The sequence below is a fragment of the Talpa europaea genome, assembly GCF_964194135.1.
Source record: "Talpa europaea genome assembly, chromosome: 3".
Lineage (NCBI taxonomy): Eukaryota > Metazoa > Chordata > Mammalia > Eulipotyphla > Talpidae > Talpa > Talpa europaea.
In genome coordinates, this window is record NC_140069.1 from 107,326,573 (window position 1) to 107,339,305 (window position 12,733).

At 38.8% G+C, this 12,733-nt stretch overlaps 1 protein-coding gene across 2 annotated transcripts in view; it reads right to left on the reverse strand.

Annotated features, from left to right (window-relative positions):
- ELMO1 (engulfment and cell motility 1) overlaps positions 1-12,733 on the reverse strand; it is a gene marked incomplete at both ends in the record, with an annotated part of 519,094 nt that overhangs the window by 313,627 nt on the left and 192,734 nt on the right. The window contains 6 exons of one of the 2 annotated variants that reach the window (XM_084229578.1): positions 1,225-1,356; positions 2,750-2,872; positions 6,155-6,205; positions 7,150-7,194; positions 8,761-8,839; positions 10,727-10,878. In XM_084229578.1, the coding sequence (XP_084085704.1) occupies positions 1,225-1,356; positions 2,750-2,872; positions 6,155-6,205; positions 7,150-7,194; positions 8,761-8,839; positions 10,727-10,878 (582 nt within the window). The remainder of the gene's footprint in view (positions 1-1,224; positions 1,357-2,749; positions 2,873-6,154; positions 6,206-7,149; positions 7,195-8,760; positions 8,840-10,726; positions 10,879-12,733) is intronic. The other variant, XM_084229579.1, reaches the window with a different exon arrangement.

A 12,733-nucleotide genomic window follows, 5' to 3' on the forward strand; every position in this document is an offset into this window, starting at 1 on the left:
CTGATTTATTTTAGATTTAAGAAAGATTCAAAAACTTGGAAAGTTTTCAAATTCAAAAGATTTGGAAAAATTCAAAAACTGGTCACCCTGATTCACTATTGGTGAAGTGGAACAGATTCCCTTTTATGTAGAAAGCAATGTGCTAATATCAGAAGCCTTAGAAATATATACCACAGGAATAACAGTTCCACAAACTTATCCTAATGATGCGACCCTCGATGTGGATAAATAGTGGTAGCAAAGATAGTAATTAAAGATTTAGTGGTAATTTCAAAATATTGAGATATTTAGTAAAAGGGCTTGGTTAAATAAACTGTAGAATATCCAAATAAAGAAAAAACTCATTCATGAACAACAATATATGTATTACTGAGGTAAAAACATTTTGAAGGTAATTTCCATGAACTGTTTCCAAAATTAACATGTAAAGTATGACACCAATGGGTGTAAATATTAACAGTAGTGTATATACATTATTTTTCAATGAAAGTTACTTGAAATTATTAAGCCATGCCTCATAATTTCCAGTCATTGCAGCCAAAATCTCATTTATGTCATTTAAGATGGAGGTTAAAATGAAAACCCAATTTTACCCATGTATAATATGAGATTAATTAGTACAAGGTCACACAGAAAAAGGGTGGTGACAAAGGTAACAATGGAACTCAAGCAGAAACAAAACAAAAGATTATATTCAAGAGAAGCTGTGTTTAGACTTGCCAAAACAATCTAAAAGATACCTTATTAGCATTCATAGCAAGAACAGTCTTTTAGGAAAATACAAATTTTATAAAACTCATGATTAAATTTCAGGAGACTCTCAAATCAATCTTGATATGAAATTGATGAATGTGAATAATCCAATCAGTAACCCAAATAATAAAATCATCCCACAGTTGCCATCATCCTTTTAATTCAAATATAACCTTAAGCACCTTGTGAACTAGATTTAATGAAGTCTAGATGCATTCTGGGCTAACTACTCTTGGTTACACTTAATCAGAACTGAATAAACAAACTCAGTATTAGTCACACTTGTGCAAGTTATTCCATTTCCCTGCAGCCAGAAGATAATTTCATGTGATCCTGTTTAAATCAGCTAAACATCTGGAAAATGTGGAAACTATTCAGTAAGGCACAAGAGGACCACACGCCTGTCAGAGGAGACATCAGTGCTGTGACCGAGGTCAGACCCCGGGATGATGAGGGAGATGGCTTACTTACAATGAAGCCGAGCTTTTTATAATCCCGGGTGTACATGGACTTGCGCTTCTCCATGCTGCCACTGCTGTTATTAGGTTCAGACTCTGCATCAAAAGCAATTCTTCGAAGTTCAAATATAATGTCCCTCTGAGCCTGAAGGGGTTAGAGAGGGAAAAAAAGGGGAGGGATATTGAGCTGCTTTCACTGTGTGACATTACATATACTCCCTCTATCCCCAGTGTCCAAATGAATCACTGTATTCAGGCAAAGCAAAACAGATAAAAGACAACCAATGTTCTGAGTTTGGGCTCTGAATGCTTCCCCTCCTGCCACTCTCCCTACTGGTCAGCCCTGGCTTTATTCCATGATGATCCCCACAGCCAAGTCACTGGCGTGCTTATATCAATTTACAAGAGGAGTTCCAAGACAGCCCCAAACATGATGACGGCTTGTCACTGGAGAGGCTGAGGGGGAGAGCTGGGAGGACACAGTTAGACACAAAGTGAAAGGCACATGAGGTTCATTAAAAGTGTGCAAGTGAAAAGTGGCTCCTAACTCCACTAAGAAGTGAGTTCATCAAAAGCCTTAAAAATGGTCCAAATGGTCAATTTTATATTATGTAAAGTTACCCACAATATGTAAAAATGGGGAGATTAATAAAAGGAAAGATTTCCAAACAAAACAGGGGGGGGGGCATTCTACATTAAGATGCACTGCTCCCCTCCCCCGGAAGTGATAAGGTGAATATCTCATCTCTCTGGGATGATGGCATTTGGCCTTGACAAAAGTATAGGGCACACGGCAGGCAGCTTCTTAAAGCCTCTTTATCATTCTTAAATCGCATGGCCTCATGCCATGAATGAATTGCTGTGGCATTTACACACTTCACATGTGCACTCACATCTGCAATAGATCAGGCCCTCATGTGCCAATAATGAGTGTTTTCGTTTCCAAAGCTGTAGCGCTGTTTAAGTTGAAAATGTGCTACAGCAGGGCTCCCAGCTGCTTCCTCTCACTCTGTCCTCACGCTGTAAAGTTCCCCAAAAGCCTTTGGATGGAAACATAACCTTCCCTGTACAATAGAGACCTTGAGAGAACTGGAGCAAATAGCCAACCAACAAAAATGTAAGTCCAAAAGTCAGGTTAAACCTGGGAAGAGTCCCAGGCATTGATCACTGCAAAAGTTACTTCCTCAAAGTGCAGAATACTATCAGCTACCAAGAGACCCCACTCATCTGGGAACTTGACTCCAAAGCTATTACCAGCTATTAGTACTGGGGCTCGGGGTCAACATCTGTATCCACATGACACCAAACTTTCTTATCCCGTACAGGAAAGGCATGTATGTTTGATATATAATGAAAAAAAAAACATATTTTATTCTCTAATCCTAGATCCACCCTAATTTTAAGTGCTCACAAGTTCAAAGATGGTAATAAAACAATAACATCATAATCTAAAACTATTGGTTTCTAAGAAGACTTAGGAAAGGTTTCTCACCACACTCTGCCTCCTCTGTGCCCACTGCTGTCTAGTGAACACTCACCTGGTCCTGGGGGTCCATCTTGGTCATCATTCTGTCTTCAAGGAGATTGAAGGTTAGTACCTGCAGCACATACAGCTGGTGTGCCATTTCATTGTTGATGGCCCGCTGAGCTCGGATGACATGCTAGAAAGATGATTCAAAAATAAATGTTTTTTTTTTTAAAGAAAAAACAAAAGTTTTTTTTTTTTAAGATTTATTTATTTATGCATACAAGAGCTGGGTACAGGCCAGAGATGCAGGGGGGTGAGAGGATTCACCAGAGAAAGAGTGGGGAATAGAACAGGCAGACTGACTGAAATACTCTGCTAAGGGGAGCTGCAGGAGAGGTCTGCTTCGCCATGTGGGTTGCTCCTTGGCTGGCCAGGGATTGAAATTGTGCTGCAGAGGCTGCGGACTCCTTCATAGTGCGGTGCTTAACCCCTTGGCCACCAGGGAGGCCCCAAACAACAAAAGTTTGCCCCTGTCATTAGGCCAAGTAGAACCACAGAAGTCTCCAAGTGGAGGCACTGGGGAGGTAGGTTGGTAGAAACAGAAACACCCTTCAGAAGTAAGTGAGGACATGGGTGATGTTGGAGCTTTCTTTTACAGTCCAAAGCCCAATAAGGTTCCTAAGCTTTTTAGATCAGAAACTATGAAAAGACCTACTACATGTAAAGGTGAGTACAAGAAGAGAAAACACTGGAAATTCCTGTGAATGCAGCCATACAGATCAAGACAAGGTGTGCCTGCAATGGAGGATCTTGAAGGCAATTGTATTTCTACAACAGAAACATCCCTTAGTGCAGTAGAGGAATAAATGGTGCAGAAATATTCTATGCAATTTGTTATCATCTTACTCTAGAACTGTCTCTGACATGAGCCACCACTTATAAAAGGGGATAACTTTTAGAAGCAGCACACAAAAACAAAGTATTTATCAGGTTTAGTTCATTCACTGTGGAAACCATACAGGGACTCTAACCACCACAAAGCAATGAGTGAATTCACCTGTGCTTTTTTTATCACAGGTGATTATTATCACTTAAATGAAAATAATTCAGAAAAATAGAACTTAATGGAACAAATATAAAAGGAGTAGAAGGAGACTGGATGTAGGCCTTTGCCCCCACCAGAACTGGGTCTGAAATTTGTTTCAATACTTGAGCCTAACATATATCCTCTTTGGCAGAGACCACTGTTGTCCCTTAAAAATGCAAAACAAGAGGGCTACCTGCTGGCGCAAAGGTTAAAGTCAACACTATCAAGCTATCACCAGCTACTGCAGCATGGGTTCCATCTCTGGCCAGGGAGCTAACCCACATGGCACAGCAGACCTCTCCTAACCTCTCCTGTCTCGCCCGCTGCTCCCCTCAGCAGAGTATTTCAGTAGGTCCACCTGTTCTGCTTCCCACTCTGTCTCTGGTGAATCCTCTCACACACACACTGTGTGTGAATCCTCTCACACCGCCGCCCTGTACCTCTGGCCTACACCCTAATTCTTGTATGCATAAATAAATAAAAATAAATCTTTTAAAAAAAAATTCCAAAATACTTGTTGGTGTGGTCAAACAACCATTGAAATTGGTAATTTTGAATGTGTTAGACCCACCCATGTCTTGATGTCAGAAAGAATCTTCTCCAGGTATCTCCCAAGCTGGCATGTACCTGTATTCCACACCCTGGCTGTAAACACCATATGAAGTAGTTAATTAAAGAAGGTGGGGGTGAGGAGATAAATAAGAAACAGAAAGAAGTTGCTGGACCAAAATAATGAGTAAGAGAAAAGCTAGACAGTAGGATATATGGAGCAGTCAAACCTCATAACCTTTCTTCTTCAGGACAGGATATTGATTCATGGTGTCTGTTTAGCATCCAAAGTATGAGGATACTGAAGTATATGAATATCAATTTTATTAACAACTCAAAAATATCTGCCCTGCATGTTGTTGGCAGAGAATACCAACCTTGAAGTGCCAGTCATCAAAGTCTCACAAAACACTCATTAAAGCAACCGTTTAGTCAGTCATTCCAGCCCCCTATCTCTGGGCTGAATAACTCCATCCATCACACCTAGGTGATAGCAACAATAAGCTAAGACCTTAATTCAATGTTTCTAATTTCCATCTCCCTACTCTCCACCCCTTGAACAAACAATTTCACTGAACTGCTCTTTAATATTGCAGCTCCTACTTTTTTTTTAAACAAATATACTTTTTTTAACAAATTATTAAGAAATTATATCACTCAAATCAGTTTACTTTTTCTGATTACAGAGTTAACACAAATTGCATCTGCAGTTAGAGCAGAAACATAAAATTTTACTAGAAAGAAACTCTATAATTGGACCAAAGACTGTAACATGATATGGAAATCTAATGGCTAAGAAGGTAAAACTGGCAACTATGGTGCAGCTACGGCAAGGTCTGTGTTTATTGAGAATCGGTACAAAGACTAAGCATATTATAATCCTTTTGCAATTTCTACAAAACCATTCTTGGAACTAGACTACATCAGCCCCTTTACCAACACCCACTTCAGATTGCAGTTCCAGGGAGGAAATCATGTCATTCCTAAAGAACTTAGGGTACCTTTTTCTTAATCAAACAGTTACATCCATATGTTTCTTGTTATCTTCAACAGTTTAACTCAAACTTGATGACAAATTGTAGTCATTAACATTGGCTTTGTGATCCAGAATATTTTTTTTCACCCATATAAGGTCTTTAATTTTTTAATGGCCTGATTGAGAGAAAGCAGAAATCTTTTTTTTTTTTTTTTTTTTTTTTAAGTTAGCAGGGAATCAACCACATGTGCTTCTTTAAAGTCAGGTAATCTTGCATTTTGATTTACACCTGAACATTCACATCAAAACATGCAGTCTTCTTTTCCACACTTACGTGATTTTTGCATTGCATTTAGTGAGTAGATTCCACAGATGTCATTCCTATCTTTTTCTTGCACAGGAGCCCAGGAAAATGATAGTCAAAATGTCCGGACTTTTTTCAGGGTCTCCTCTGTATCCATCTAGCCTCCCCATTTACATCACTATAAGCTCATATTGGTGGATATTTTTTTAAGTCATGTAGCCTCTGACCTCCATAAATACAAAACTACAGCAATGGCAAGTATTATAAAGCACCCCACTGGGAGATATTTCCAACCCTTCCTGCCAGAATGTGTTTCCCTGCCTTTTCTCTCTATAGGGGTTCCCAAGAGTCCTCGCTCCAATCATATGGAGCCATCCCTGTGGAAAAGCCTTGTTTATTGCAATTCCAAAAGCATGCTTTTTCCTTCTTTCTAGTTCCTACTGCTTCACCACAGAAGCAAATCACAGAACAAACCACAAACTGAAGCCAAAAGAGAACATACATAAATGCAGCAGGCCATTCACCCCCAACAAAGTGGTCACAGCACTTAAGTACTTACTGTTAAAATGATGGAACGTAGTTGCTTCTGAGCCAAAATATTCGCCATCTCCTATTGAAGAAAAAACACACCCACACAAAGGCTTTGGTTAGAAAGAAATATTTCAACAAGCTCCAAAAGGACTTGATCCTGGGGTATACTTCATCACTGGATATCAGCAGTATTCTGTATGAAATAATGGACTCACACCGGCAGTAGTATTCAAATTATTTTTTGAATGTTCAAAAGCAAAGAAAGGAAATCTGGCACTTGCAAACTTCTTTTTTGGAATTTTCCCCTTGCAGGAAAAGGTAACAGCCGAGTAAAAAGCAAACACTTCAAGTGAAAACAATGGTTCTCCACTGGAAAGACTCATCAGTTTTTATTAGACTGTGTATGTGCAGAGAGATGTCAGCAGGCAAAGATGCCCACACGAAAGACTCTGGCTTTAGAGAACCATCACTTTAAACATTATCTTCTAAATTTCATGCTAATCTGAGCAAAGACAGAGTGAACAGTACATATCCTGGGACTGAAAAAAGTCTAGCAAGCTCACATGGAACAGATTTCAATAGACGACAAATACCTGGGTGGATGCTAAACTCTAGATTACACACTGAGCATTGCTACATCTTATTTCTACAAGATACACTGTGTGCTTTGGCCTGCCTGACACTTGCAGGTGATTTTATTAAGTTCAGTGATATACAGATGCCCTTTCTAAATGGCAAACATACTAGGGGAGAAAGAAATAGTTGGGAATAATCTTGATGCAAACATTCAAAAGTATAAATACTGCTCATATTCAGAAAGACGAATGTTTTTTGTTTGATAGGGGGTATTTTGGCTATTTGTACTAATAGAGTAGAAAGTAAGCTTTGTTTCAAAAACACAACCATGAATTCAATCAAGGTTAAAATAAAGTTGCAGAAAGTAGGGAGAACCAAGAACACTGGGAGGAAATATGAGGAGGACACACAGGCTGGACAGAAGCAGAGTGGGAATGTGGGACTTACAGTCAGAGGACAATCGAGGATGTCAACACTGCTCTCTACACCAACCTAGCGGGGTCATCGCCACACCATAGAAAGGAAAGCAAGTAGGAGAGAAGAGGGATGGAAATGCAGAGGACTCTGTTAGAGGTTACAACATTATGTTAAGATGCCTGCTGGCCCACTGCATTGACAACAAATGTAAGATTATTTTAAAAGGTTAGATGGAGTAAAATAAAAATCCAATATTAGGTCCTCTTCCAGTCTCTTCAAAACAAGAACAATGACACATCCAGGTTAGTGTTTAATGGCCATCCAGATGGAGTTTGCCCTTCCACAGTGCCCATAAGGCAGAATTTTCTTCCTAATCAAAATAGAAAGGTCCATTTTTTTCATGGACCAGATAAAAAAACAAAAGGCCAAGGGCAGCTATGGCTCTTTGAAAATGAGATTAAAAGATGGTTCTATAAAATGAAATTATTGTCTAAGTGACACACACACAACAATAAAAAAGAATACATATTCCTACTTCAGCTTACTGATGTATAAAAAAAAATGAGTTAGAAGGGACAATACATTCCCAACATCTACTACAACAATTATTATAACTATCTGTTTATAATATTTATCTGCTGCATAGGATCGTGGGCACCTCAAGAGCCTAGAGACCATCCGTTTCATCTTTGTTTTCCAAATTCAGAGCACAATAGCTGAGACAGAGTAGACAATAAATGCTTGATGAAAGAATGAATGAAGATTTTCCACTACCCTCTTAATAGAAGCTTAGTTAAGAGACAAAACAGAAAATCCCTACCCACATCCTGTATTTTTTTTTGTCTGGTATTATGGAATTGTTTTTAGTAAACTCAAAGGAGAATATGTAATTCCATTAGAATAATATAAATATGGATATAGATACATTGATGCAGAATAATGTATTGTTTTGTTTAGCTTATTTTGTTTAGCTTAAAGAGCAGTAAAGAGCAAAAACAAAACAACAGTCTACATGGTATGATTACATGAGGAAACAGAGTCCTTGAAAGGTGACATGCTTTGCCCAGGAAAGTGTGAGATGGGAAGTGAGAGGACAGGATGGAGCATGTGTAGATCCCTGTCCATGGTTGTGTTCATGTGTCAGGGACTCTGTTTCGTGCTCTCTTTTCTGACCCTGCATGGATGAGGTCTGGAGAACTGAGCAGTCCATTTCCCCTCCTCTGTGTCAATAAGAGCATGGAGCCCCTTAAATGTAACTGTGTGAAACATACCCTTTGACACTTTCCTTTGTTGACCTTTGGACCTTTTTCAACCGGGGAATGGACTGTTATAGAGGGGGTAGTGGAGGAAATGGAGCTTCTAATGCTGCCTCCACTACAGCAACTATGTTTTGGGTTTCTACCATGGGTTTCATTTAATGAAAGGGTTGTGGTGCTGGAATATTTCCAGCATTCTTCTTCATCAGTGCCTTGCCCAGGTCTACCTAGTTGCCACTGAATTCATAAACAGTCCCAGGCTGGCCAGCCAAGCTGCAGAGCAGCAGGGTGGTCCTGATGTCCCCATGGTGGGAAGGAGAGGGCTCACTCCAACAAAAGTTGCCAGCGCTGGCCACAAGTTTAAGACAAAAGAAAAGCAACTGACCTGCCTTTTCTCATCAGGGGCCTTCAGGAAAAGGGCATTGATCACTGCAATGGTATATGTCTGGATTTCTTGATCTGTGCTGTAAAGACAAAGAACAATACAGAAAGTCAGAAGAGCCAGACCATTGCTTCTTGGCCCTTTGGCTAAAATCAACTGTAGAAGAGTCAGACCATGATATGTCTCATGATCATAACCCCAAATAAAGCTGAGAAAGAAATGCAGGGTCCAAAAAATGAAATTGACATTGAGAATGCATTTCCGCTATCAGGAAGCTGGAACAGCAGAGGGGTCAGTACCCTCTGCAGTGAAGATATACTGGAGAGTACAGGCGGCCGGCTTCAGGTATGTGTCTATGTGTACATGAGCATATGTGTTATTTCCCCTGCAATACATGAAGTATATCTGGGGGTAGTTTTCAGTGTCCCCACATTCCTGTGTGTATCACAAAGGAAACTGATTTGTTTCCAGGGCTATTACATATTCTAAAAACCTTTCTTCAAATAGAATTTTTAATAAGAACAGGTATTTATGTCTACAAATTTTGACTTTCACCAGAATAAAATCAGAAATTCCACGAAGCCAAGAGTTCATGTAAGTAGCATGGTAAACAGTAAATAAGGACCCAAGATATAAGCAAAGAAATATCCGTATGCTACAGTTAAAGCTAATTTAGGGAGCAGTAGATCTCTGAATACGGCCTTACACAGGATGAGAATCAAGGCACAGAGCATCACTGTAAGGCTAGGACATAGGCTGTGAGGCCTAGGACAAGTTCAAGGGCTGTCCCTAAAACAGTTCCCTCATCTGTAGCACCAGGTAAGAACACACTTATTTTAAGGGGTTGCTTTTAGAATAAAATGAGATAAGGTATATAAAATTCTTGCACAGCATTTGACAAATAATAAACTCTACATTCCTGCAAATTGCATTGTGAATATACATGTACCCTTGACAGTTAAAGAAAAAATACAGACTATAAAGTTAGTATGTTTCACACTCAGGGAAACTGATATTTCTAGAGTAATTTCATATAAGTCGTTACTCGAGAGCATTTGCTAATTTTCCCTGAGGCCACAATCCATACCTTCTGGTGGGACTTGAAGATTTTACTTTCTGGTCACAGTGTCCCCTCCAAATAAAGGAAACATCTAAGGCACTTTCAAAGCTCATATTACTTTCACACAGCTATTAACACTTTCTATTTTTGAGAATTACTGAATATCCTCACATCCCCACCCTACGCTAGCAACCCAAGCTAGCCAATCAGGTTTCCTCCTAGTCCTGTATAAGCTAGCTTAGGATATCTGTTTCCTCCTTCAACCCTCAATAATTTCATATATTAAGTAGGACTGTACAAGAGGTTTCTTCTTAATCTGGTATCAGAGAAACTTTATAAACTGCCCATGGTGGAGAAAGGGAGAAGCCCCTAAGAACTGCAGGCTGCTAGGGCCTTGTCTTATAGTTTAAGGCACTTGAGAAGACACATGACACATTATGACATAGAAAAAAAGGTCTTTGCGATCACCTTGAACCTAAAAAATAAATATACCTTTAAAAATCCCTAACTATGAAACTACTATGAAATTACTTGCTTATTTATATAGGAAATACTGTTTTATGTGATTAAGGAAAGACTTTGTCAAAAACTTAAAGAACAAGTTGTCCTATTACATCTCATTAAAAGTAAATCTTACTGCTATTTACCAATATTATCAAAACTGAGATTCTATTAAGGGTCAGGAACTGGGAACAGAACAGTGTGGACAACAGACATGGAGCTCACCCTGGGGCTAGTACCCCTGACATTTCAGTGTGATGGGGGATGAGCGTGGTACATGGTGTCAGATACCCCAAGTCAAGATTCTCTTTCTTGATATTTAATCAATCCAATACAAATTTTTCCCCGGGTGTCATGGTGGCTGTCTTGAAGCTTTTCCCCTTGTCCCCGAGGTATGAGCTTGCTTACCCTTGAAGATGAGGAATGAGCTGGCCGATGGTGATCTCCTGCGCCACCTTCTGGTAGAGGTCATGGCTATTGAGCACCATTGACTCCAAAATTGCCAAGGATCGCTGCAGGATTGAGATGTCTATAGCTGACTTGTTCACAAAACTTGCTATCTGAAAATCCAAGTGAGACACAATTGACCTCTCAGCAGTAAACAAAGCAGAGAAACAAACAAACAAGGAAGCAAATCAAGTAAACAGAGTGATCATTTAAGAAACACCAGACAAAAGATGAAAAGTACCTGGAATTACAACAAAAAGGCAAGGAATTAGTCAATGATGATTGTTAATGGCATTCTTACAATGTACCATATTTATCCTATTTTTTATAATTCAATAATAAGCATTTTTTTAAAAAAAGAGAGACTGTTTCAAAGAATTATTCTGCCTGTTTTTTCTGGGATTATATTTCTGAGTTTCCACTTTCAGTTGATTTCAACATATATATTTTAAGGACTCCTGTGTTTCTCTGAGACAGTAATTTCAACAGATACTAATAGTCATTCCCTCCCATCCCCAGGCTACTCCCTCACCCACACAATCCATGACTTTGATGTTCTTATTATGATCCTGTTATGTTCTTCAGGGACTCACACAAATCACTCTGTCAACACCATTCAACTAGCAGTTTTTCAGTTACTGGCTACTTTTCTTGCTATTCTTCAACAAATGTGATTCCTCAACAAAGAGTGATTTCATTCTTTGCCCTAGTCTTCCAAATTTTTATGGTAAAAATACATTTCTCTCAAATTTAGCAAACAGGAAAACATTTAAATTAGCAGGGCTAATAGTTGAAATAATAGGTTAATCCCTATAACATATTCCCTAAGGGATTAATCACTAAGGCCTCAAACATAATAAATTACAATGTAAGCGGGAAGTAAAATCAGGGTTAGGAAAATGGATCAAATTAATCCAAACACAAGGGTACCATAAAGGATTTATTTTAGAGGTCTCATTAAAAGTTATTACTGTCTGTTGACAACTCACACTAAAAGCTTATTATTATATCAACATAATGACTATTTCTTACACTTGATCTTAGCCAAAAGGCTAAGAAGCGATGATGACTGCTTTCTTAAAAACTAAGTAACTTGGTTTCATGACTAATGGACACTTGCTGCTTCTCCCTGTCGACATTAATTTCTCCTTTACTGCTGCCCCATGGGCTCCTTGTTCACATCCCCTCTCCATCCTTGTACAAAATAAAACGTGAAGGCATTCTGGCAACTGACAATTAACATCATAAGTGTTCCTAAGCATTGATGCCCTGGGAGAGGACTATACACAAAAACACCCTCTCTGCCCTCATATATATCTGGATCTCAGGGGAAGATAATAATAAATGACATGAATGCGTGTAGTAACATTATGATTTTATACTCCAGAAAGCTATTACTCTATAATACAAATGATAGGAAAAGTATGAGAATTTTAAGGTTCTCCAAAGACTACTTTAGTTCCTTTCATGGTTAATATAGTTCTCCGAAGTGTTTACTGGCCTTGGCAAGCTAGTGCCTTAATCTTCACAGTCTATTTTATTCTGTCAAATCTACTATGCTAAGATCACCTTTCTTTTTCTCAGGTCATCTTTTTCTGACAAAAATGCAATTATGCTCATACTGTGCTCATAGTTTAACACTTAACTTAGATCTGTTCTAAATAGAAGATAAACTCTTTAACTTCCCCACCAATACTACAAATTTTTCACTATCCCAGCAGATTCGTGGCATGTAATTATAAAACTGAAGAACTCACAAAAAAGTCACTGACAATACTTCTAAGTTTCTCTTCATGAGTTCTCTCCTTCTTCCATGCTCTCTTTCTTGTGTCCATTTAATAAATTTGAATGTAAATTTAAGACTCCATGGAGAATCTTCCATCCAAGAGCCTGCTATCAAACTCCCTCACTTCCCCCATCCAAAGTTTTTATTCCCCTTTTTATTCATTCAGGTAATATTGATTGATA